This window comes from Malurus melanocephalus, unplaced genomic scaffold (genome assembly GCF_030028575.1).
Source record: "Malurus melanocephalus ecotype Western Australia unplaced genomic scaffold, MMel_1.1 scaffold_369, whole genome shotgun sequence".
NCBI lineage: Eukaryota > Metazoa > Chordata > Aves > Passeriformes > Maluridae > Malurus > Malurus melanocephalus.
In genome coordinates this window covers 231178-257163 of record NW_026623601.1, presented here as the reverse complement: position 1 = coordinate 257163, position 25986 = coordinate 231178, and the positions used below count along the sequence as shown (strand labels likewise).

Below are 25986 nucleotides of genomic sequence, written 5' to 3'. Positions count from 1 at the left end.
TTAACTTTGTGAGAGCCAGGGGAGTACAGGTTTAATTTCTCTTGAATCAGCAGAACAACAATAATCCTGGACAAAAATATGCCACAGTCTCGAGGAAGAGGAAGTTCAGCTCTGATGTTAAGCCTGCCCCAGCTCACTCGGCCATCYCACTATCCAGCTTCCAGGGAAAAGCAAACCAGCATGAAGTGGTTTTCCTTCTGGGAGGCTACTCCCTTCTGCTGGAGGTGGGGGATGATTTCAGCAGTTTCCCCTGTGGAGCAGGTGCCCTCAACGTGGCTCCTCTTCCCTCAGGTCCGTGGTCCATCCTGGCCAGGGCTTCATTTCAGCCAGATCCACTTGTCCCCCACGTCAGCGTTGTAGCCTGGCTTGTACTTGCGCCCAGGGAGCTGAGGAAAGCAGAAAGAAATCAGAACGTTTGCCACTCCCCACAGAAAGTTCTGAAGGGCCTCGTGGTATCTGCAGAACATGAAATACTGGGTTTACAATTTAATGGTAGAAAAATCAGTCTCTTGGCAGAGACTGAGCTGTGCAGGTGAAGGAGGGGCTGCAAAAAGTGTCATAACAGACAGATGAACATGAGGCCAAGGGTCTCAGCACCAGATCCCACCAGGTTCATCCAGCTCCTCCCCTCAGTGCATCGTGGAGGAGAGCAGCACAATCATCCAGGGCAGCCTCATTCCAAAAGAGGCACACACACATTATTAAATGTATGAACTACTCCATGCATGAGATACTGAGTTAATTACCACGTTAAATTAAACCGTTCAAATGAAACTGCACATTTACCTTCAAGAGCTGAACTGAACTTCACTAAAGCAAAAGCAGTATCTGCCTGTCTTCATCAGCAAAGCCAGGAACCACTTTTTGATGGGAAAACCCCAAGATTTCTGAACCTTTGCCCAAATTTCAAGGGTACCCTGGGACCTAAGGAACAGCCTCAGTGAGTCCAAGTGCTGAAGCAGCACCCTTTGGATCATCCCTGACCATGACCTGAAATGCCAGACATGGTGAGATCCTGGTTCCAAAAGCAGAATCCATCTCCAGAACATCTATTCCTACCTCCAGGAATGAAAAACAAACAGAACATCTTGGAGCTCCAGTACTGGACTCAAGCAGCAAAGCATCAGATAACAAAAAAAAAAAAAAAARCCAGTGAGTTTTGTGAGAAAGTCAGCAAAGATGCTGTAATAAAACTCTTCCTTYAAAAAYAAGTTATCTGCTGGCAGCCTCTCCAAATAATAAAGCACAGATCATCTGCTCTGTCTCCACACAAACACTGGTTTCACACAAGACCCCAGCCTTGTCCTGAAGACTTYTTCCTTCCCAAAAAACATGTAAGAGTATCCTGTTGGAGAGAGCTGCCCCTGCAGAGAGAAGCAAGATGCAGCCTTGATAAAATCTACACTCGGGCCACAGAAAAGAGCTGTTTAATAAAAGATGAAGCCTTTTGTTTTGAGGAAGGGGAGCTGTGTTTTTATTCACTCGAATGGCAAAAAACAAGGCACTTCTCTCCCTAAACATCGAGCTGATGGGAGACTTGACCTCCTCCATGAGACACTCCTCACCCTGCCTTGTCACAAACCATTTGTGATCGTTTTTTTCTGAGCTTTTTCAATTAATGTCTTGTCTAAACATCAGCAGAAACCACTCAGTCCCGTCGAGAGTTCCCCCCACTGAGCCAAGAGGAGACGGGAGATGAAAATAAATGATTGCTATCTCTGCCCCACGGATTTCCAGCGGTGAGCCAGGGAGGACATGAGACCTGCTGGGAGCAGCCTGTGACACAAAAACAGCTCTCCCTGCTCCTCTCCAGGCAGCACATAATTGGCCCTTTGATACTTGAAGAGATTCCCAGATAAGTAGATTATTAAAGCAACAGGAGATCTCTGGGAAAATACAGGAGTTTACAGTTTTGTTCCTGGGTACATCTGCCCTCTTAAAAAAGCTACAAGATCAACCCCGACAGAACTCAAACTCATTGGCCAAAACAAATCCCCCGTGTGCCTCTGGTTAAAGACATGCAAGACATCAAAGCAAGCGTTATAATAAGAATTCATCCATAACTCCATCATTCACAGTGGGCCTTGGCAGAGGCAGGAGAGTTTGGGGATTCGTTACAGCTCCGCTTCCAAAATAGCCAAAAAAAAAAAAAAAAAAAAAAAAAAAAAAAAAAAAGAAAAATGGAAGAGGAAAGCAGAGTAAACAAGTCCCATATTACCCAGGAAGCAGCAGGATGTGAATTGATGTTCTGTGCACAAGTACCACAAATACGTCCCCCAAACTGTGCTCTTCCAATGCCCCATTTCACAGGTGGGACTGCAGGGAAGGAGCTGCATGCTCACAAGGCAGGATTGTGCAGATCACCGTGGAGTGCCAGGAGCACCAGGAATGTCTGGGGAGGCAGGGGAAGGGATAGGAGGTGCTGCTCTGCTTAGGATGGTGCTCCAAAGTGCTGAAATTCCCAGGCTGTTCCTGGCCAGGTCCAGGGCAGGGATGGGAACGAGGGCCCAGCCCTGAGGCTGCTGGCTTTGTCTGGGCTGGGCACGGTCTGGCTGCAAGAGATGAGGGAAAAGAGATAGGAAAAAGCTCTACAGAACCTGCCAGCAGCTGAGACAACAGAGAGGCACTGAATATTCACCTCCYCTTGCAGTCCAAGTTCCCTGCAAGTGTCCAAGGCCAGGCTGGAGCACCCTGGGGTAGTGGAAGGTACTGAGAGGAACTTTAAGGTCTGTTCCAACCCAAGCCATGACTTTGTGACACCAGAGATCCCACCAGGCACCCCCAGAGCCCCCCACATCCCCGCAGCAGGAGGCACGGCTGAGCTCCTGCCAGGTCACYGAGGAACAGATTTTTCCACTCCATGGAAATTAATTTAAGATGGAGAACGAAGCCTTGGCCTGCTGCATGACACTGCACAGAGCCCAGAAGTTGGCAGCGAGGATTATTTCCAGAGGGATGTGATAAAATCCACCACACAGAGCATGAAACTCCCAAAATGAGCCGTACCCAAAGGTAGAGCCAGCTCAAAGGCATCAAACTGCTCAACTTTAAAAGAGCATTAGGGAAAGAGACGAAAACAAGATCGTCTCATCAGTTAAATTAAGAACCTGCCACAGAAGTGCCTGTCAAAACCATAAACATGATGAAAAGCCCTCTCAAATGGCAGAGGCTGGGGAGCAGCAGCGAGCAGCTCCAGCCAGCGGCTGCTCCGGATCATCCCACACCAGGCACGTGCAGGTAGAGCTCTGGAGAGCTGAACCACCTGGAAAGGCTGTTCAGGAGTCTCTGGGGAACAGTGAGAATTCCCATTTTTGCCTTCTATCACTGTGCAGCTCCAGGAGTTCTATAAATAGTCTGCTCGGAGCTGAGCACAGAGCGCTTCAAAGCAGAGTCATTCCTCTGCCTGCTCGGGCTCATTCATCAATACCCAAAGCTCATCCTTCAGTGGCTGTTTGTAACAGCCATAATAATGGCCCCTTCCATCACTGCTGCCAGCCCATGACTGCTTTGCATAGGAGAAATCCTCGCTTCCAAAGCTTTGGCAGTGCTGGAGGCACACAGCTAAAATCTGAGAGGATGGAGGAACGTGGAGTTCCAGGTGTTGGCTGGATTCTGGGAGGGTTTGCTTCCTGATTGTTCCTTGTTATTCCTCCTTTAGTTCCTCTCTCCTGCAGGCTGGAGCTGCGGGGGGTCAGTCTCTCCTCCCAAGTTGTTTTGAGGAAGGGGAGTTGYGTTTTTATTCACTTGAATTTCAAAAAACAAGATACTTCTTCCCCTAAACATCGAGCTGATGGGAGACTTGCCCTCCTCCAGAGACACTCCCCACYCTGCCTTGTCACAAACCATTTGTGATCGGTTTTTCTGAGCTTTTTCAATTAATGTCTTGTATAAATATCAGCAGAAACCACACAGTCCTGTTGAGCGTTCCCCACACTGAGCCAAGAGGAGATGGGAGATGAAAAATGACAGGACAAGAGGAAACAGCCTCAAGATGCATCASGGGATGCTGGAAGTGGATAGTWGGGAAAAAATTCTTCATGGAAAGGGCTGTCAGCCAYAGCACAGGCTGCCCAGGAGCTCCCATCCCTGTAGGGATTTAAGAGCCAAGCTGATGTGGCACTTGGGGACATGGGCTGGTGGYGGCCTTAGCAGTGCTGGGTTCAAGTTCTCCATCCTCAGTGATCCCATGCTCCAGAGCAGCAGCTAAAGCAGGGAAGGGGAGCCATTCCCCCCCCAAACACACATCCCAGCTATGTTTCCAAAGGCCTGGCACAGAGATGTTTRTTACAGACTCACTCCCTCCATTCCTTACTCAAACAAAATCCTTCATGCTGTTAAAATATCCACGACAGTCCACGGAACAAGAGCACCCCAAAGCTTTGCTGAATTGAGGCTGAAACAATTCCAGTTTGCTGGAATTGTTCAATGACTGCTGTCCTGCCCTTCATTCATTAGGAAAACAGACAATTAAAAATCCTTTGGAAATAGAGGTGTCCATAAGGTTGATCAGTTACCCACGCCAAAGGGCAGGGAAAAGCCAAGGAACTAATCCAAGCCACAGCACAGTTAAACACCTCAAAGGGGCACAACTTCACTGTGTAAGATCCATGGAGATGTTACCTCTCCATTAAACTATATTYCAATTAATTTTGATTTAACACAGATCTACCCCAGGGATCACATTCCTCCATMGGTACGGGATTAAGAGGGGTTTGGGAAAGGAGGATGTGCTCCCACATAAAAAGTGTTTCCTTTCATAGGCACAGGCTATCAAGTTGAAAATGGATGATTTTAATGCCAGTGGGATTTGATTATCTTTTTGATTTACAGAGGTACCCAGTGCCTGGGACAGCAGGGGCCATCGCCTAAAATAAAACAGACACAACCACCAAGAACAAGATTTGAGACAGTTCCAAGACTCCTTCCCTACTATTTCTGGGATAGATAACCCTGCCAACTGTCCATGAGATTTTTTTAGGGGAAGCATGGTGGAGAAGCTGCCCTGTTCCTAAAGAGGGGCTGCTCTCACATTCTCCATATGGACAGGGACTGGTGAGAGTAGAGAAGTGGGAAGAGAAATAGATCCAGGCACCCTTGAGCAACAACTCTGCCATTCCCAGGTTTTTGTTATTCCTCAGGTTCTTTTGGTCTTACTGACACCTAGCCAGGCAACGTCTTGTTACTTTAGAAAGGGCTAAAAATACTTCTGCTGAGATAAAACAGRAAAAAAAACCCCACTTAAATGAAGCCTTTTCTAATTTATTGTGTGCCTGTTTTCATTCCTTCCTGGATTCAAGAGCAGACAGGGCTGGGCATTACAGCTGTCAAACACCTCCTTTAAAACAGATCTTGATCCTAAAAAGAATGAAAACTCCATCAAGCCAAGAAAAAAAATGGCAGGAGAGAGAAAACAGAAGGTTGTATCAAAGACAGCAGCTATGGCAACCATCACAAACATGGAGAAGAAAGATATCCTCAACTCCCTGCTCCTGCAAAGGCAAGGGCTGATCATGCTGTTGGCTTTGTGAAAACGTGCTCCTTTGGTAGCTCTTTGAGGAGATTCTTCTGTGAGGAGTTYTCTGCTTGCCAGCAGCCCCCTTCAGCCCCAGAGCTGCCAGGAAGGGTCAGGGCTGCTCCTGGCCACCTCAAACCTAGATAAAGTCCTCCCTTCCAGTGCTCCCTTTTGGCTGGCTGTGATTTCCCGTTCAAACACAAGCCCTTACAACACTCTCTGTTTAGGGCTGTGAGACAGAGCTGATTCATGCTGCAGGATCACCTTCCCATCCCTCCAAAGCTGCTTCCCTGCAACCACTGAAAACCTGGAGGCATGGCAGACATTGCACACTGCAGGATTTCCCCTCCTCAGGCTGAATCCTCTTGGAAAAGAGCARTGAAAAGCCTGGGAAAGGAATGTGGGATCCTCCTCCCCTCCATCCTGTTCCCTCTTCTCTGCCTGCTGCTGCACAGGACTGCAGGGCACTGCCAGCCACACATTGCCAAGGCCTGGGGCRGGAGGGAGGAGGATGAGGAGTAGGATACAAAGCAGAAGTTTGGCAAGGCTGAGCTGCGCAGCTGCTGTGGAAGGAGCTGGGCTGCACCCCACAGTAGTAGCCAGGGCTTTCACCAGCTCGAAGCTTTCCTTGCCTCATGCTCAGCACCTCTATATTCCAAAAGCAGCCTTCCACCAAGGGAAACAGGRAGGGAAAACAACATGAGAGCATTCCCTTACCTTTCCATGGCATAGAACGAGGAGGAATTACCTCAGATAGAAGGGATGGATGGGATATTGGGAAGGAATCCTTCCCTGGGAGGGTGGAGAGGGGCTGGCCCAGAGAAGCTCCTGGATCCCTGGCAGTGCCCAAGGCCAGGCTGGACAGGGCTTGGAGCACCCTGGGACAAGGAAAGGTGGAATGAGATGATCTTGACAGTCCCTCCCATCTCCAATCACTCTGTGATTCTCTGATTTTGCGAATTGCAGCAAACAGCTGCACTTTTATGTGCACAGCAAAGCGGCCGCACGTCACAGGAGCCGCTTTCCCGCTCCAGGAGCCGCAGCAGGAGTGTGAAGTACATCAGCACATTATTTAAGTGCACTGATTCCATTAAACAGAGCCATTTGTTTTCATCCTCACTGCAAACACATCTGCCTAAGTGCTGCAGCTCTCCAGCTCCGCAGGGCGCACACGAGCTTGGAGCTTTATCCCTGGGGATCGTGTGTGCTTGCAAGAAAGGCACAGACACACAGCAGTTGTTAGGGGAAAAAAAMCAGGGGTAGTCAAGCCTTTACTAGTCTGACAGTTCCTAAAATGATGCTTTCCTGAAGAATGAACATGCTTATCTCTGATCTGCAGAACCTGACTGAAAGGTTACCTCTCCCTTGCCAGAAAAGCCTCCTCAGAAGTTTCTGAATGCTTGAGCAGAACTGCTGGACCCTGCCAGAGGACTACAGAAAGCACCTCCTCACACATGAAAAGAACCCTCACAGAAGACATTTAGAGGATATACATTAAAAAAGAAAGTGAGTTTCTAGTATTCAGAACCGTATGTGGCAAGCTCATTATTTTGTGGAAAAGCACACATACTAAAATCTTGAACTCTGAAGAGTGCTCCCTCCTCCTCGTCCTCCTTCTTGGTTGCTTCTAATGAATATTTTGAACAAAACCCAGCTTCTGCCTGGAATTTGTAAATCCCTGAAAACCACCATTATTAGGCAGCACGAATTGTGTGCATGGAACTCTGAAAAGCACAGCAGTTTGCTGCCTGTTGGAGAGATCAAGGATTTATGAGTAGTTACAGGGGCAAAAAATCCCCTACGCAAATCATTGTATTTATGTGGTAAACATCATTACAGCGACTTTAAAAGCACGTATTTCCCACAAGGAAAAGTTAAACTTCTGTAATTATYCCATAATTAAGGCTTTACTTACAAGTCAYGTGAGCCTAAAGCCTTTATCTTCAAATGCCACAGCGGCAGCACAGCTGTGACCATCCCTGCACATTCATGGGCAAGGCAGGGGCTTGTGATTCCCTCTTTACAGCCCCAAAAACCTCACAGCCCAAATTGGGGTGTCTGGGAGCTCATCTGCTCTCTGTGCCTGTGCTGGTTGGCCTCTTGCTGGATTCACCTCTGCACAGGAGCCTTGCCTGAGAAAAAAAAAATTCAGCCCTTCATTTGCTAAACAAAGTCAGAAGGAAAAAAAACCCAGATCTTCAAAGTTTACTCACGAAGAGTATAATCCTCAGAACATAAAACAGCAGGTGGGGCTGGCTCTGTGTTTCCCCTTCCAGCAGAGTATGGAAAACAGGAGAGCTCAGCATCTTTTGCATCGTGCACCATCCCTGTCCATCCCCCACACCGCTGAAGGATTACAAGTATCATTCAGGAGAGAGAGGAGGAGTATTAGCGTAGCCTAAATTTAACAAGATACTTCCTGAAACGTGCAGCTCCTRCTGCTTCCAAAGGACGTTATCACTTTCCACAGCACTTTCCTGAATCGGGGCCTACAAACAGGCCTGCAGAAGGGAGATTGCATTTTGGCAATGGTTTTTGTGCTCAGCTTCAGCTGTCAGCTAACTGGCACGGAGCAGAGCRGTCCAAGAGCACAGCTTTCCTTCCCAGGTACCCACATTCCCACTCCCRAGCATCCCTTTGCTACATCTGCAAAGCAAGGCACAAATCTCTCCTGGCAGCCAGCTCTTTGATGAGCCAGGACATTCTCTGCTCCTTGCCAGCACAAAGAGGGATGTGCTGCTGTACAGCCAGAAAGAAAAAAAGCCTTTCAGAAGCCTTACCCCTGGTTCTCAGCACACAGCAYCGAGGTCACATCTAGCTGTGTGTCAGGCAGCCTCAGTAATTCGCAGCTCCGCTGCAAAGGGACATCTCAGCCCCAAAAACCCCCTCTGATCTCGGGAAGAAAGGCACTGGCAGTGCAGATGGATGCTGTGTGTTAGAGACGAGTCATGCAGCAGATCCTGCTCAAATCTGTGCTGCACGGCACAGGCGGCTCTCGGAGGGAAGGGCTCCAAAAATCCTCAGTCTGAGCTTCAAGGTTTGCATTTAAGAATCTGACAGCAAGAAGGAGGAAATTCTGAGAGCGATTTCTCRGCTGGACCGGGGAGTTTTCAAACCCATTAGACAACCTCAGATGCTTTCTGCTGCTTTAACCTTTAGCTTTAGCCCCTTTCACAAGCTGGAAAGGTCACATCTCAAACRAGGCAGAGCACTGTGAACCCAGGAGCCTTCTCCACTACACAGCCAGTCAAGGAGGAACAAATTATGTGAAATATTCCGACTATTCCAGAARAAAGCACTGGTAGCTCAGTTTCCAAACAAGTCCATAAATCTGTAGCTTACACTTTAATTTCAGTAAGAGACCGGTTACTACCAGGAAAAGAAAAATGGTAGTGTTTTGATTATGCAAATCGTGGCTTCTAACAATTTATATTGTCTATTCCTCCCTTTGTCTTCAGCAATTGCTTGGAGAATAATAAGAKGTAGTGGCTGAGAAGATTCCAACCCAACTGGAAAACAGAGGGTCACCTGTAACTTTGGCCCTTCAATATTAATTATCATCAACTCCACAGCTTCTCTAACGACCCCAGGCAAGCCCTGTGTGCCGGGAGAGGAGCCCATGGCAGGGAAGCACCAAGCAGCAGCAGGGCAGGCTCAGAGGGGACYGGGAGCTGCTGGCTCTCTCCAGAAGCAGCAAGGCAGGAGCTAATTAAAACCCTGTGTGGGAGCCTGCATGAGGTGTACGAGAGCGCTGGGCACAACAGGCTTTGGAAGCGTGCCCACGTGCACAAACACTCTATTTAAAGCTACAGCCCTTTGGGGAAGCAAGGCAGTACTCATTCCTGCTCAGAAAAAACACCCCCTCCCTCAGCGTTCGAGAAGGAGTCGCCATGGGTTTCCAATTTTCTTGTTTGGCTTAAGGGATTATTCTAGATTTCAGAGGTCACAGACTCATCAGGGCACGAGAAACAAAAGCAAATGAAAACCGTTTATCCTTTAGTCCACATCAAAAGATCAAAAACAAAAACAAACAAACAAAAAGAAGAAAAAAGAAAATCAGCTTATGAAACAAACCATTTGCTTCATTATTCCTCTTGTGGGGGGGAAGCTAGACTGGAAAGAAGGTGGGGATTTGGGTAAAATCCAGCAGTTCTGGTGGAAAGGGGCAGGAGCGGGGCAGGCAGGACGTGCMCAGCTGTGAGGAGCCCCCTGGCCCTGTYCCCTGCTGYCCCCAGCAGCACTCACCTCTCGATACTCGTAATAGATCTTGTCGTACTCGGTGCCTCCGATGGTGATCTCAGGAAGGAACCTYGGGATGGACACGGAATCCAGCACTCCAACCTTGTCCTGGACACTGAGGGCACAGGAAAAGGGGCACTCAGGTCATCCTGCCCCAATGGCCAAGCAGGGCTGCCCAGGGAAGCTGTGACTGCCCCTGGATCCCTGGAAAWGCTCCAAGCCCAGCTGGAGGGAGCACCCTGGGACAGTGGAAGGTGTCCCTACCCATGGCAGGGGCTGGAACCAAATGCTCCTTCCAGTCCCTTCCAACCCAAACCATTCTGGGATTCATCACCATAGTCCCATGATTGAAGAACTCTTTTTTCTGTTCAATAAAGCTTCCAAAGGTTTGAGCTATTTCCCAAACATTCATCCTTTTCCTCACACATCTGCAATGATTTTCCCCCTCATTCTTTGCCTCCAGTTTGTTCCTGCTCCAACTTTCTGCTTTTCTATTTCCTACCCCAGGTTTTTCCTCCTTGGAGRCGACCCTTCCCTACAAATCTCCTCTGGCTTTTTTGCTTTCTATAAAAGCAGTGTGAAACCCAGCAGTTTTATTGAATGCTACACAGTGCCTTGCCAAATTCCCATCCTGAAGGGATCAGCACCGAGGCCAYGAGAGGCTGTGGGAGCAGGCAGTGCCTGCAGCATCCTGCCTAGGAGCACCTGCAGGGAGGCTGCTGCAGCGATGGATCTTGGGATCCACCACCAACCCACACAGCACCAGCACTTCCAGCTCTGCCCAGTTTGAAAGGCCTGAGAAACTGCTAGAAAGCCTGCTCCTGGGGTTATCCACGGGCCGACAGTGCCACCTGCATGTAACCGGGAAAACACAGCCATCCCTCTGCAATCAGCACCGACCAAACCCTAAACACAGCACAAGGAACTGCAAATTGTGCTGTTTTCACCAAATTCCAGTTCTCTACAAATACTGATGTGCACATCAAGCACGTGCCCTGAGCAAAGCAAAGTTCCTTAACTTTAAGCAATTGTTTTTCCCCAATCATAAATGTTAGGACCTTTCCTCCCAGCACTGAGGAGTTTCAACAAGTAAACTGGTTTGCTAACATATCCTTGACAGTCACACTGCAAATTATCCTACCACAGACAAATTTGTAAGGAGATACAATAATCCAGTACGAGTTCAGATKGGAAAAGGTGAGGATAAATGTCCTTTTCCAAGACCAGGATCAACACCAAAGATGCTACCTATAAACTGCAACATTACTTCTCTTCAACAATAATAATGTGTATTTTACACCCTGGGAAGCACGAAAGTGAGCCCAGGCACACACAACATATAACTTCACACACAGAAATCAGATTTTGTAGTCTACAGCTGACCCATTCCTTCCCGGACCCGAGCCAAGTGGAGAAGACAATTCCCAAATAATTCATTTTAGTTAAAGGCCAAGTAACAAACCTGCTGCTCCCAAAACGTCTTTGCACAAGAAAATAATACAAAGCTACTGATGGCTTCTCCAGCTTCTCTGCACCTTCAGAAAAACCTTGGAATATGAAGTAAAAGCACACCCAAAGACACCTGCCACAACAATGTCTAACCACAAAACCACAGCCGCTTGCCAGGACTAATTCCCTGCTCAGCAGGAAGCATTTAAAGGCACCTTTTATGTTTCTTCAGTTTTCTCTCCCTCTCCCAGCAGAAATTATCACCATTTATGCTTTTCTGACGCTTTAGCAGATTTCTTGGAGGAGCTCTCAGCATGTAGCATCTTTACCTTCCAGATTGGGTCATATTTCAAAAGAACTGAGAGCATGGAAGTGACTGTGTGGTCCCATTATTTTAAGAGCATTGAATTTTATCTCACATAACCCTGCTAACTTGGGATTTTCCCACTGCTCCACTTGGAAGTGCACTACAGCAATGGATAACTCATCTCCTCTCCAAAAGCATCTATTACACACTAATTCACACACACTGTCCAGCACAAAGTGCACAAGCAGAAGAATCAGGACTGACACGTTCCTGCTTCTTTTTAGAGGGGGGATTCCTGCTTYCCTCACAAGCAGCTCACAGCAGGACACACACAGTGAGCATGAGAGTGTGGTGAACCTTGCCAAAAGGTGCAAGGTGGGCTAAGGGAAGGAGAGTGACTAGAAAAAAAAATAAATTAAAAAAAAAAAAATCTGAGTTTGCATAGCCTAGGCTGCGATTTCTCAACACCTGATATTGCAGCCTCACAGAAACTCCAGTGACTATATAATAGAGACCTAAAAACATTCACTGACCTAAGAGCCAACACCACAAAACCATTCAAGATAAATTCTGTGTTGATACATGAAATTTTCCTCTTTCTGCCAAAGGGATTCAGACTGCCCCATCTGGCCGGGCAGAACAGGTATGGCATGGCCAAGGGAGGCACAGCCACTCCCTTGGTGAGCAAATACCATCCACACCAAGAACAAAAAAAATGTTCTCCAAGAAAACTGAGCTGCAAGAAAAGGGCAGAGGGTGCAACAACAGCTCCTCAAACCTATAAACACCACTGCAAAGACAAAWTTACAAAAGTGCTTCAACGGAAGCAGAAAGATGGGATGGACAGGGCTTGGAGCAGCCTGGGATWGTGGAAGGTGTCCCTGTCCACAGCAGGGGTGGAGTGGGATGAGCTTTAGGGTCCCTTCCAACCCAAACCCATTCTTTCATTTTATGATAAAGAGAGAACCAAGATGCTAAARAGAACAGCTGTTACTAGTGTCAGAATGAACAGTTTGGGATTTTTGGAGTCTCCATGACCCAAGTTCCAAAGCCAAGTCCAACACGCCTCCTGCACCCCTTCTAGCCCAGACATTCSAGACACTTCTTCCCTTTGTTAAGCCGAACACACTGGGAACCCTGAAGGGTCTCTCTTCACCGCCAGCTCTCCTGCTGTGCCTCGGGCAGGCTCTGCTCTCCCAGGCTCTGAAGGAGCTGTTGGGATAGATCAGATTTAGCTGCACCCTTCTCTGATGAAACAGGGCAAGAGCAGCGAGTTCCCCACAAGCTGATAAAGCAGCACAGGCAAGGTCACACAGCCCGCAGCTCGTCATCCCAAAACAGATTTATTTTGCAATATGTGCGGCCACACAGATGTTTCTGGGAAAAAAAAAATGTGCCTGAGACAGTGCAGTGACAGCAGAGGAACTCCCTGAGACATTTAAAAAGGCAGAAGGATTTTGGAGCACTCAGGACTTGGAGAGGAAGGAAAGATGTGAAGAACATCTCCTCTGAAAGATCCCTCCAGCCTGCAGACACCGATGCAGCCCTTTTTAACCTTTCCCCAAGATCCCACAACCACCCTGCTAGGGCAGGGGAGAGCACTCGAGGGCAYGCAGTGAGATAAAAGGGATCATTATGCAACTGATTGCCCATGGGTGCGGCTCACCGGCTTGATTAGCTGACTGATTTGCATTAATTACTCCGAGGCCCTGCTGGGGTTCCMGTGCATTAGACCCCGTGTGTGTGCAATGAGAAAGTTCTCCTCAGCCCTGCCCACCCACCCCAGTCCCCAGACACGCTGGCACAAGCTGAGTGTGGCAGAGGGGACAGGGCTGACACGGCGCCCAGAGCTGGGAGGGCAGCRAAGGAGGAGAGTGCAAATGGAAAAAATCAGAGCAGAACTGAGATTGGATGTTAGGGAAAATTTCCTCCCTGGAAGACTGGGCAGGCACTAGAACAGGCAGTTGGGGAATCGCTGTCCCTCAAAGCGTCCCAAAGCCACRTGGGTGTGACACTTGGGGACATGGGCTCAGCAGCACTGGGGGAATGGCTCGGTGATCTTAGAGGGTTTTTCCAACAGAAACAATCCCAAAAATAACTGCTGGAGCATCCCAGGAACACCCAGRAGAGGGCAGCATGTGCCAGCACAAGGCCAGGCACCAGGAACCTGCAGGAAAACCGCTTTCCAAAGGAAGAATTCACACGGGACACCTGCACATCTGGGGGAGCACGGGCTCTCTGCCCACTGGGGCACTGGAAAAAGCCAGGAAAGCATCAGCTGCAAGGTCATGGACCCACTCATGGGATGCTCAGGAGGCAAGACCTGCAGCAGAAGACCTTCTCCCTGCACTCCTGGGGGAAGATCCTGTCCTAACACACACATTTTCACCAAGAGCCTCTTTCCAACACATTGCCCAGGATCCCCTCACCCGGCTGAGTGAGGCATGGGCACAAAACTGGCAYCTTTAGCAATGCCTAGCTAGCCCGGCACAAATGAAGATCCAAAAGTAAACAGCACAGCTCGATGTTCCTTGTGGGTCCTTTCCAGCRCAGGATATTTATGATCCTGTGGTTTAAATAAACCCTTTATTGCATTGTGAGATGTTCAAACAGCCACAGGGTTTTGCCAGAAGAAGAAATCATTTCATATTAGCCACAGTGACAAGAGACTCTCTCAGCCTCCCCCAGGGTTCAGTGAAAAATTGAGTCCTTAAAGCAATTTATTCCCTTCCACAGCTGCAAAGTGGAATTTTCATACAGTACCTTAACACACTGCTCTAATTGTATGGTTTCCTTCAACTCCCTCCTACTCACCACAATCAATAATCCTCTCAATACCTGCACTCGTGTGGAGCCCCTAGAAAACAAGGAACTTATTTCCTCTTTCAAAGGAAAGCTGATTGGGATAATTTTTCAGGGTCTAAGTCACCAGATGTTCTCCTCCAATTACTGCACAAAGAAACCTCATCTTTGATACATAAAATRCACCCAAATCATGACTTGTTTTTGTCAGTCTCCACCCAACACTGCTCTTCTGCAACCTACCTTCACTCCTTGAGGTAAAAACCACAGAACAGGAGCATTATCTCTAATTTCAGGAGGTATTTGAAGAACCAGCACAGAARAGTAAAATGCAAGGAATGTCAGAAGTCAGCAAAAGAAGTTTAACATACTACTCCAACTCCTGCCACAAAGACAGTTTAAAAAAATCCCTGCTTCCATTAACCTGTGAGATAACCAGAAATCATTGAAAATAACATAACCCTTAAATTGTTTTACAAATACAACTATACTGAAATTTCCACCTGTCCATTCAATCTAAAGATGAAGTTGCAGCAAGATGGGAAGCCTGTCTCACTACTTCTGGTATTAACAGTCTTGGAAGGGCAGATATATTCTTTATCTATATCTTTACATTTTCTATAAGTAAGACTGGCAAATAAACCTGGTGCACTCTCAAAGAATTATTAAAATCAACTTAAATTCTATTTCAACAAGGCACTTTCCACTGTCTGAGTCTGATCTCTTCACATCCAACTAGGCAGACAAGGATCTTTGATAAAAACTACCTTTAAATTTGTCTGGAGTCTCCCGTCTTATCAATTAGCTGAAAAAATGCCACACTATGTTCCAGTGCCAAGTGCCAAATTACAGAATAGAATCCCACCTTTAAAAATCTCACAGCTTTGACTGTTTTCCCTGAGATTTGATGCCAAGWATTGCTCAGTGGCTGGATGACATCATACTTACTAAAGTCTCAAGTGATGGAAAGAAACATCATCTTGCTCCAGCCATGGCCCCTTGTCAAACTTCAGGTACTCAATGTCTTCAATTACCTGGAATCAGGAAAGAAAGTCACTGAGGGGTGATTTAATCAAAAAATTAATTAATCAAAACAGGTTATTAAACAAATGAAAAAGGCTTCACTGCTAAAGCTGTAGTAACAAGGCAAATGTTAAAGATAACACAATCATCTCCCAGTTCTATTCCTGCAGGTCACACATGGGGGGCAGCTCCAAAGATCCTGATGCTTTCAGCTTTGGATGGCAGGAATAAACTGGCTGAGAGGTGCCCTACTTCCAAATCCTTACCTGATCCAAAATGTTCCTCCTCAACCTGGGGCTGGAAAGCAATGAAGGTATAACCTCACCCCTGAGGGAGAATGAGGAGGAAATGGAGATGATCTCAAATTTAACTGCCTTTTGTCACAAAAATAAAATTGTCATGGCACATAGGATGCCTCTTTRGTTGGTGTTATTTCCAGAGAGGCTCATGTCACTTTCCCTGGTTCACATCCCAGAAACAAAGGCACATTTCAGACTGGAAAACTCTGACCTGGAGAAGCTGAGTCCAAAGGCTCAGGATTTCAGCGGCCATCAAGACCCACCGACGCGTGAAAGGAAAGGTAACACAACTCAGCACAGCCAGAACCCTTCAAACAGCCATGCCAGCTCAGCAAATCATTCCATCAGCATCCCCAAACTCATCAATCCCACCTTTGAGCTTCATTTACAGCCTGGCTCCACCAGAAAACAGATCTTTGCTGGGCCAGGGGGTAATTGCTTATCACAGCTGGCTGGCTGGAGCTGGGGGAAACCTGCCCTGCGTGTCAGGAGGATGCACTCGAGCTGCCTGATGAGGTGGAGACAACTCGGGAAGGAGTGGATTGTCACAGCTCCAAACATCCCTTTCCACAGGGAAAGGACAAGGTCATGACCAAACTCCTGATGACACATTGTCAACCCATTGACAAGTGAGCCGATGTCAGTACTGAAGTGACAGAAGGATAAATGAAAAATCCTTGTATTCTCTGCATTAAATTCATTTTAATTATTTCCTGCATTAAATCCCAGATATTACTATTAAAAGATGATTAAAAATGCTGTTATAAAGCAGCCCTGACTAGAAAGGTCCACTCTTACCAGKATGACATTTTCATGGTTTGAAATAATGGTTTGGGTATGACTGAATGAACATTTTTGSGGCACAAACTGCTGCAACTCCAAAGACAAGAGGAAGAGAGGTGTGAGGTAAGTTAGTTCAAACAGCCATTATTTCTTTTAATTTTTTATTAAAAAGCTGAACCTCCACCTTACTTCTCACAGGCTACACAAAAGCAATTCCTCCTCTCCTCCATAGCAAAGCTTTGGAAAATCTCTGCTGCCTGATACCAGGACTCATCACAGAGCTGCTAGAAAAGGGCTCAGAATGTGTTAGAGGGGACTCACAGTTATCATATCAGAAAATCTCCCCCAGCAGCTCCTTAACAACAGGATCAGCTTCCCAAAAAGAACAGAAGAAAAACTTCTTCATTTATAAGCAATGTCCTAGCACCCCCCCAGGAATTAGCAGCAGATCAAAGGCTTTGAAAAAAAATAAACATATAACCAACTTTGYATTCCCAGTTTTATCCTCATGCCAAACCAGTATGCAACACCCTAATGAAGCTCATTTCAGCACTCATTACCCCTTCAGCCACCACAGCCAAAGTTAATTATGATAGGAAACCCCACCTGACCTTTTTAAGACACTTAAAAAATCATTTCTAAGCTGTGTATCTCTGCTCTGAGCAAATCAAGTTATTCAACTACAAGRCTATAAAAAATTCAGCTCCCAAATCCCAAAGCAAATATATTGGAGTGAGYTAATGAACACTGCTGCCTGTCAAGGGGATCCAGCTGTGTAAACACACACCTCACTACTGCTGCCACCCCTTATTTCCAAATTCYTGCTGTGTCACTCCAAAGGGAAGCTGAACAGAAAAGGAGGAAAAAAACAGCTTCATTCTTTCAAGCTGAACAAGTACCAATATCCATCACCAACATCCAACAATGACAACACCRTGGGCTGGATAATCCTACAAGGTCTTTTCCAACCTTAATCATTCTGTGGCATTGCACTTTAACTTCCAAATAATAATCCTTCCCCTAGTCCAGATTTGTCCAGGCAAATTAAGAACCCCACTGGTGCATCTGATGACCCTATTTAGAGCAATGACAAGATTGCTGAGCTCAGGAGAGTGGMTCCTTGAACAGTAAGAGCTTTAGAATGACTTTAAACCCTGATTTAAAGGATTAAAATCAAATCTCCATCAATGGGGTTTACTACAAAAAAATCTAGGGAGAAAACAACCTGCTTTATTCTGACCACTTCAAAAATGTGTCCAGAGAGAAGGACAGGGAACYTATCTGTCCATATAACCCCCATCTCAACTTGCCCTTAATTCACCAAACAACCTATCCTGAAACACCACAGTTCTCAACTCTTATCCTTTCTTTTATGTTATCCAGAAAAAARCTATAATTACTCTACATTCTCATTCACATCACAACCTCAGCTCTTTCATTCATGCCAAGCTTGAACTTTTGTGTATTTTTTCTGTTTATTACCTGCTGTCACACTGAAGCCACCAGCCCTTTTTTAGGGGTATAAACCCACACTGCCCCASAAGTCTACTGATTATTAATGATAACCTTTATCATCAAGTGCAGGAACACCCCAAAATCCATCCATGACAGTAGAGGAGCCAAAATGAGGCACACAGCCATGTTCTGATAAAAGGAACTGAAAGGCCTAGAGACAAATGGGAGGRGTATGGAGTGTTAATTTTTAGGATCAGGAAAGTCCTTATCAATCCTTTCTGCTTSACACAGTCATATGCCAGAACTTGGAAGAACACCACCACCAAAAAAGCAATTTCAGTCAGATTAAGAGTAATTTAAACATTAAAATATACATCCTGAATATGCTAGTAAGCTTAAAAGAGGTATCCAAGCTTCAACCTAGATATTCCTCAGCTCTCTGCTAAGATCATCCTGCACACAGCATAGGAGGAGGAGGAGTTTGGGCTGGGTACAAGCAGGGTAGAAATTTCACCTCATTAGGATGAAGACAAAAAGTCCTTGGAGAGAGCTCGTGGGCAATCCTGTCCCTCCTCCCAAGAGAAGAGGATTCTTGGCAAGCTTCCACGTAGGATTATTATGATCCAGGTTAACATCGTATTACTGTTATTAATAGAGATTTTCCCCTAGAACTGAAACAGGCCCAAAACCTGTCCAAAATCACAAAAACCTTGGTGCTCTTCTCATCCGGGAACAGCAGCTCCAAAGAAAAGTCAGTGATGGTGTAGCAAAATGCTTCTATTATCCCACTAATAATCCTCCACAAGCAGGAAAGGTCATTGAAATAAGGTAAATCTATTAAACTTATTCCCAAAAAAGCAAAACTTACCTTTTCCACRTCCTCAGCTTCAGTTGCTGTGTACTGCAGAACTTCACTGCTCTCRCTGCAAAGAAGAAAGAAATTGAAATGCCCCGATGAAAATGCTCTGTCCACCCTCCCCTGGCTCCAAAAGGAGCAGYAATGAAGTTAAAAGGCACAAACACCAAACCGGAATCATTACAATTATTTAGAATGCTCACAGCTGTTGCAATGGAATTCCTGTCACACCTGTGAGCTTCTTCTTTGCTGGCAGAAAGTTGCTTTTAAAGGGAAAACAGCCTGAAATMTACATAATTTCAGTTAAAAAAATTGCACCTAAGAATTTGTTTTCATTTAATTAATGTGGATACCTGCCCTTATTACAACTGCCCAATCTACTTGAAAATCAGTGAAATTTTCAGTCCAGCCCAAAAGTTCAGCAGACTTTCTTTTTTGACTACCTGTGAGTCATCGCAAGAGAAGAAAGCATTAATTTAGTAGTGTTTACTCAGGCTGAGCTACCTGAATACAAATGCAGGCAGCAAGGTTTGTGAGTGTAARTAACATTTTACAAAGTTAACGTTTCCTGGTTACAAGATAGGTTTTTTAATCGAAAAAGGCACTTGCTGAGCAGGGCCACAACAGAAGCTCCTGCATGAATGTTTCACTCTACACACATTCAGCAATAGCTGCTCCAGCTGGAAAACCCTGAAGGCCCTGGAATAGCTGCCCAATGTGGACATTCYATCAAACATCACACAGCAAAGCTCAGGGGCGTGGAGGAAAATTCACAGAATCCCAAATGGTTTGGGGGAAGGGACCTTRAAGCTCATCCAKTTCCCCCCYKSCMWKGGCAGGGACATCTTCYACCATCCCAGGTTCCTCCAAGTCCTGTCCAGCCTGGCCTTGGACACACCCACGGATGGGACAAGCACCTGGAATAAGAGATTCTCTCTTCAATATCAGCCTAAGGGAGAGGTCAGCCTTTAGCAAAGCCTTACACTGGCACTAACGAGGCCGATCAAATCACTTGATCCCATCTCTTGATTTGACTCTGCAGATTATCAGGGCTTCATTAAGTGAAAACAGCTGCTCAGTGACTCTGCAGATTATTAGGGCTTTTCTTAAGAGAAAACAGCTGCTCAGTGGAAGCAGCATTGGATAGGAAAGAGAACATTACCAATCTTAAGGCTCCGCTCCAGGAAAAGAGAAAAATCAAAGCGAACCCAAACACCGTCTGTTCCAAATCACCAGGCAGTGCCTGCCACAGCACCCAGCTCACAAATCACCACCAATAAAAACAATAAAGACATTCATAAACATGTCAGCTGGAAAGGAAGCTTATCCATTTTAAAGCAAGCATCCACTGTAAACCACTTTAAGCAGGATCAGGCTTCTCCAGTTCCACAGAACAAGATAAGAGGAGTTTTGCCCAGTAACAAACTCTTTCTCAAGAGAAGAAACAAACTTCAACATGGGAAGTGTGCAGGACAAGCTCAGCTATCTTTAAGAACTTTTTTTAGCCTTTTTTGAGCCAGATTGGAGGCACCCTCAGGAATCAGGGAACCAAACTAGGCAGACTAAGAGGTAACAGGCAGGCACAGCTCTCTGCATTGCTGTCAGCAAACAGTTAAAGGCAACTGTGGCTCCTCATTTATCCCCTACAGGAGCCACCCTGAGGTGCACAGAGCTGCGTTCACACAGTCCCACTGCCCCCAGCCAGGGCACAGAGACACAGATCGATGTGACAAGCTGCTGGGAGCCCCTCTGCTGACAGGAGCCAAGCAGAGGCTGTTTGCTGAACAGGGGCACTGACCATGTAACAGCGAGGGGAAGGAGTTGAATTCACAGCAGGATTTAGGGTTGAGCCTCACTGAACACCATGAGATGCGTCTGGGGCTTGCTCTGATCCAAGAACAAGCAGCATTTTTCTCCTCACCGGTAATTGCAGAGCTTTGCCCTCGGGGGGATGGCACTCCCAGGACTTGCCACCCTCATTCCCAACCGTGGGGACACGCGGGAATGCAGCCGAGCGTGTGTGACACCAGCAMCCCCTGCCTGCATCAATGACAAGCTCAATATCCATTTATTCACTCCACTGGCTGGCAGAGACATCACCCTACTCCACTCAGGGAGGCAGAGAAAGCACCAGGGGATGCAGACAGGCTACAAAATACCTGGGAATGAATCTACTCTCCTTCAAATCAGCCTCATGCACGAACCAGAGCTTTGACAATTAATTAATCTGACAACTTGGAGAATTTTCATTCCAGAATTATGAGGGAGCAGGGCTACTTTCAGATTTTTTTGGACAATTTTAATTTTGATACAGCTCTTTTATGAGAATTGGGAGRGCTGGCAAGCTCTGTTCCATCCCAAGTTTACAAGACACGCATTGTTTATTCCCAGTTAGAGGAAGCCAGGGGAGCCCAGAGAGTGACAGACAAGGGGGGGGGGACAGCTTCCACTGCCAGAGGGCAGGGAGAGATAGGATATTGGGTAGGAATTCATCTCTGTGAAGGTGGGGAAGGGCTGGGGTGGAATTCCCAGAGAAGCTGTGGCTATTCCATCACTGACAGGTTGGACATTGGGGCTTGGAATACCCTGGGATCGTGGAAGGTGTCCCTGCCTGTGGCAGGGGGTGAATGAACTTTTAAGGCCCCTTCCAACCCAAACCATTCTGGGATTCTATAGCAACTGAAAGGACTTTCTGGGGAGAAAAGCTCTAAAACTCTCCAAAAAAAAGTCGTGTCACATCCTGCTCTCCTCAGGTCATGCCAACACATGCAGCCATAGCTGTGGCACTCTGCACATCACTCCTGAATCCATTTTCCATCTTYCAGCACTGACATCAGGCTCCTGGGATGGCAGGGGCAGCTCCACTCACACAGCTCTTRCACCATGACTGCAACACCCCATCGTTAGGACAACACTGTGCTCTGCAGCACAAAGAGGAGTTTTCACATGATTTGATGATATTGGCAGAGATTTTAATGTTTGCACACATTTTGCCTTCAAAGACCTAAGAGACAAAACATTTTGCTTTGCTAACCTGATCTCTGGYAGGAAGGTATTCTTGTAGGCATCCTCAATGCTCTGGAGATAGGAAGGAGACACCTTTCTCTCATATGGCTACAAACAAACAGAAWGCAATGTGGAATTAATTTTCTCTCTTTTCCCTCCCAGTACAGACTCCAAGGGCTGCTCCACCACTCTGGAATGAGCAGTCAAACACCCTAGTGAACCACGTGCACATTAGTGAAAGTCTCAAGAATTAAGACAGTTGGAGTGTTTGGAATTCCCTGCATGCCATCAGGCACCTAGAGAGGCCCCCAGCTTTGCAAGGGGTGAATCACCCCTCACTGCACATCCCAGGAAAGCTGTAATTATCATCCAGAAAACAGGAGGAGACTGTCTGAGTCTACCTTTTTATAAGGGGCCAATGTGCACCTGTTCCCMGTTTCAGACAAGTGCATGGGCAACCATCCACTCCCACCCCCCACTTCAACCTCCTCCTGTAAAATTTCATGGTATCATACCCCTGCCGCTGAACAGCTTGCATTCTGAACAAAACACCAGGARTTTCTCTAATCTACCATTACTGTTACTTCAGTCCAGTCCTAAAATTTAAGCACATTTCCTGCTTGAAATGCTCCTCCAAGTTGCCCATTATGGTGGCCTCGCTGGAACTTTTGGCTTTTCCCAGCATCCCAAAACAGACCACTGAATACCAGACTGCCAAAGCAGCAGAATTCCCAAAAATATCATTCCCAAACAAGCCCTACGGTGCTTAGCAGGGCCACTGGCCCATAAATTCACAAGCTACACCAGCAATTTCTGTCCAAAGGTTTCAAAAATGCCATTTTATGACCTTTATGCTCATAAGGGCAAAGCTCACCAGTTCCCCCAATACATGAAGAACATACTAATTGAGAATTTTTTTCTAATATATCAAAGCTTCCTTTTAATGTACCAAGTTTTCCAGAGTTAACCTGCATTTCCCATAGCCTTTGARCAAGGCAAGCATCATTTCATGCACATAACATGTCTGAAAACAGTTACAAGCACACATCTAAATATCAAAGAAAGAGGGAAAAAAAACCCCAAATTAAAAACCTTGCTTAGATTAGTCATTCCCCAAAAGCACCCTACAGCTTTCCTGACCCAAGACTTGTTCAATAACGCAGCCATCCAGCAGTGATTTGTTGAATTTCAGGGAGTTAAGTGAACCTGCTGATCCCAGGTGACTCACACGTGAACCCCAGCTCCGGTGTGAAGGAGCAGTCAGCTGGGAAGCAGCAGACAGCGAGCCCAGCTGGGCTTCTGGCAGTCRGGAATAACAAATGTGTCACCTCTAAGTACATTGCAAGCAGCACATCACCTGGCCATGGCTCTTCAAGTGGCAGTTACAAAGCCTGGTGTAAAATTCACCTGCTCTGAAAGCAATTTCTCATTCCAGTCTTAATGTCAACTTCTGTTTTCCTTTTTTAAAGCAAGCATATGAGAACACCCAGAGTCATCACCGTCACTCAGATCTCACACCTCAGAGCACAAGCAGCTCTTTAGAAGCAGAGTTCAGCAGCAAATCCCCCAGGACTCGCTGCTGAGTGCGATTAAAACAGCTGTTAACATGCAGCAATTGTGAGAGATGAGAATGTTAATTGCTTATCTCAAATCTATCAAAGACAGAATTACCTTGCCTTTCTCTTGAATCCTCTTCTGCACCTCTGGGACAGGTGTGTCCACATAAATGACCAAGTGAGGTGGTAGCAGCTCAGCCATGCTGATCTCCTTGACCTCCTTGTAGTGATCAAGGCCTGTATCAAACACAAATAAATCACATCCCCCAGCTCTGTATTTGCAGTGTCCTCCTCTTGGCTCATAGAGCAAGTTTAGGGCAGGCTTTTCCTCAAATAGAATTCAGAAATTTTACAGAACAATCTCTAGAAACTCAGAAGCACCATGCACTGAGATCTAATAATCTAAACCCAGATGTACTAAAGAGGGTTTACTCCTGACTCAGGTCTAGAGGAATCCCAGCTCTTCATTATCAGACACAGTAAGCAGCAGTACCTCTAACCACAATGTGTCTTCCCTAAGGGTTCCAGTACAATTTGCCACTAGGATTTCACATTAAATTGTGGATTTCTGGGCTCTCAAAGTCATGCAGCAGCTTACAGCAGGTGGTAAAAAAACAATACACACCTCCTAAATCAAACAGCAAAATCAGGAAGCAGTCAGGAAACAGCCATCTTCACCTCAGGAGGAGCCAAAATGCCAGATTTACTGAGAGCAGGCAGCAACAGCTCAGGAGCTCAGTGCTCATAACCCCAAACCAAATCACACAGACTGGGAGAAACAACCCCAAATCACCTGGTTTAACCACTATGCTCAGAACTCCACCCACAGCATCCTGAGTATCTCCAGGAGGAAAAGCCCAGGGTTAGACTCCCTTCACAGCAGGCTTTTTTTCCTTACAAATAAAACTGAAAATCTCATGGCTTTCATGAGGGGCTCTCATGGAGGTCAGTCCTTAATGCACAAAACAGCAACAGAGGAACARCTGAATATTTAAAGGAATCCCACCTTCCAAACAGGTCTTTTTTGAAAGCAAACTAAACAACCAGATTTCTGACAGATCATRACAAAACAGCATCCTTTTGCCTGGCAGGAACTCACATCTCTTGTGGACATATCCTTGCTTTAGCATGGCATCCAGGAACACGAAGTCACTGTAGGGAGAGCGCTCCAGCACCACACCTTGACCTGCAGGTGGAAACAGGGTCCAGGCTGGGTTAAAGGGAGCTGCAAGGTCCCTCCCAGCCCAAAGCATTCCCTGATTGCAGCAGCCCCAACCTGTACTGAGCAGGTGCTCCAGGGCGTCAGCATACTGCAGGACACGGTTCCCGTAGATCCAGGACTGCAGGCGGTACGAGTGCCCRTCAGGAGCCTTGGGGTCTGTGTAGAACTTCTCCAGGCTGCAGAAGCCACTGAACCTCTCAGGCAGCAGGCTCCCATCCCCTGAGCTCCTGTCCTGGTAATGGATGCCCGCTTCAGGGAAATGTTTCATTCCTGCCCAAGGAGRAAAAGCCACAGCAGAGATAAATGCCATGGAACAGCTCCTGAAACAGCCCCGATCCCTTTGTTTATCGCAGCAGAGGGTGATAAACCCAAACTCAAGCACTGCCCCGCCCCAAGGAGAGCTGAGCTGCTCCAAGCACAGCCCTGTGCACATCCACGTGGAAAATCCAAGCTCTCCAGGACCACATTAGACCTGAAAGTTCCCTCCCAACAAATCCCACTCCCTCAGGTGTCTCACAGACCTGACAGATGTCCTCACCCCAAACCTGAGCAGCATTACCCATAAACCCTCCCCATTCCCTCCAGCATTTCCCAGGTAATCCAGAACTGCAGCCTTGGTGAATTTTCTCTACACAAGGATTGTAATTAAACCCTACAAACTCTCAGAGAAGCAGTCCCAGCAGGCCATACCCAGCTTTTCTGCTATTTGYTTTGCCAGCTTGCCCTTCCCAGAAGACAGATTGCCCTCCACTGTGAAGACCTTGCTGTGCTGTCTGAACTTCTTGCTGGCCCTTTCTCCCAGCATGTAGGCCAGCCACCCATACTGGAGGCYGTGCTCAGGGCTGGTGTGGATCCGTGCCTGGAGAAAAACACAGAAATCAGCATATCTGGAGGTTTTTTCTAGCTGAAAATGCAGCTGCTTCCGACACTTCTACACACACAGGACACACTCTCACACATCTAACACAAGGAGTTTTTACTCAGTGACCTTAGCACTGTCATTTCAGCATAGCAACTGAAGCAGTGATTAGGCTGGGATGCTGTTAATGAAATTAAATGCTGAGAAGACAAAGTATGGAACAACTTTCAGTCCGAAGGCCAGACACAAAACAAACCCCAAGTTCCCAAGGGAGACCCCACATTAGACTTTTTAACATTTCATTTGGTTTGGGGACCATAATAATACTAAAACCACTTTCAGGAGAGTCATAGTTTACTTTCAATACAATTTAGCAGACAAAAGTTTAGACTTGACAACCCTGGAGGCCTTTTTCAGTCTTAACAATTCCATAATTTCTGCACAACACAAAGGTGGTGAGACAGACCCTGCTGGGCTGTGGGGCTAAAGGCAGGGACTTCCTGAGTCCTTTCAGAGCTTCCCAGACCCTGACAAACATTGCACAAACCTCACTCTGAGCASGGCAGTGATGCCCGTTATACACAGAGCAGTTTATTTTTATTTAACACGTCTTTCCTC

General features: G+C 46.6%; 1 protein-coding gene across 1 annotated transcript; it reads right to left on the bottom strand.

The window, feature by feature from the left end:
- NDUFA10 (NADH:ubiquinone oxidoreductase subunit A10) lies at positions 1–25387 on the bottom strand. The gene is made up of 9 exons (XM_057378672.1): positions 25200–25387; positions 24564–24779; positions 24387–24473; positions 23403–23524; positions 21760–21839; positions 18738–18792; positions 15258–15343; positions 9758–9866; positions 1–386 (listed from the first exon to the last, which is right to left on the bottom strand). Exons 1-9 carry the CDS (start codon positions 25312–25314, stop codon positions 318–320), a joined length of 939 nt encoding a protein of 312 aa, XP_057234655.1. The 5' UTR covers positions 25315–25387; the 3' UTR covers positions 1–317.
- Between the last annotated feature and the right edge of the window lie 599 nt (positions 25388–25986).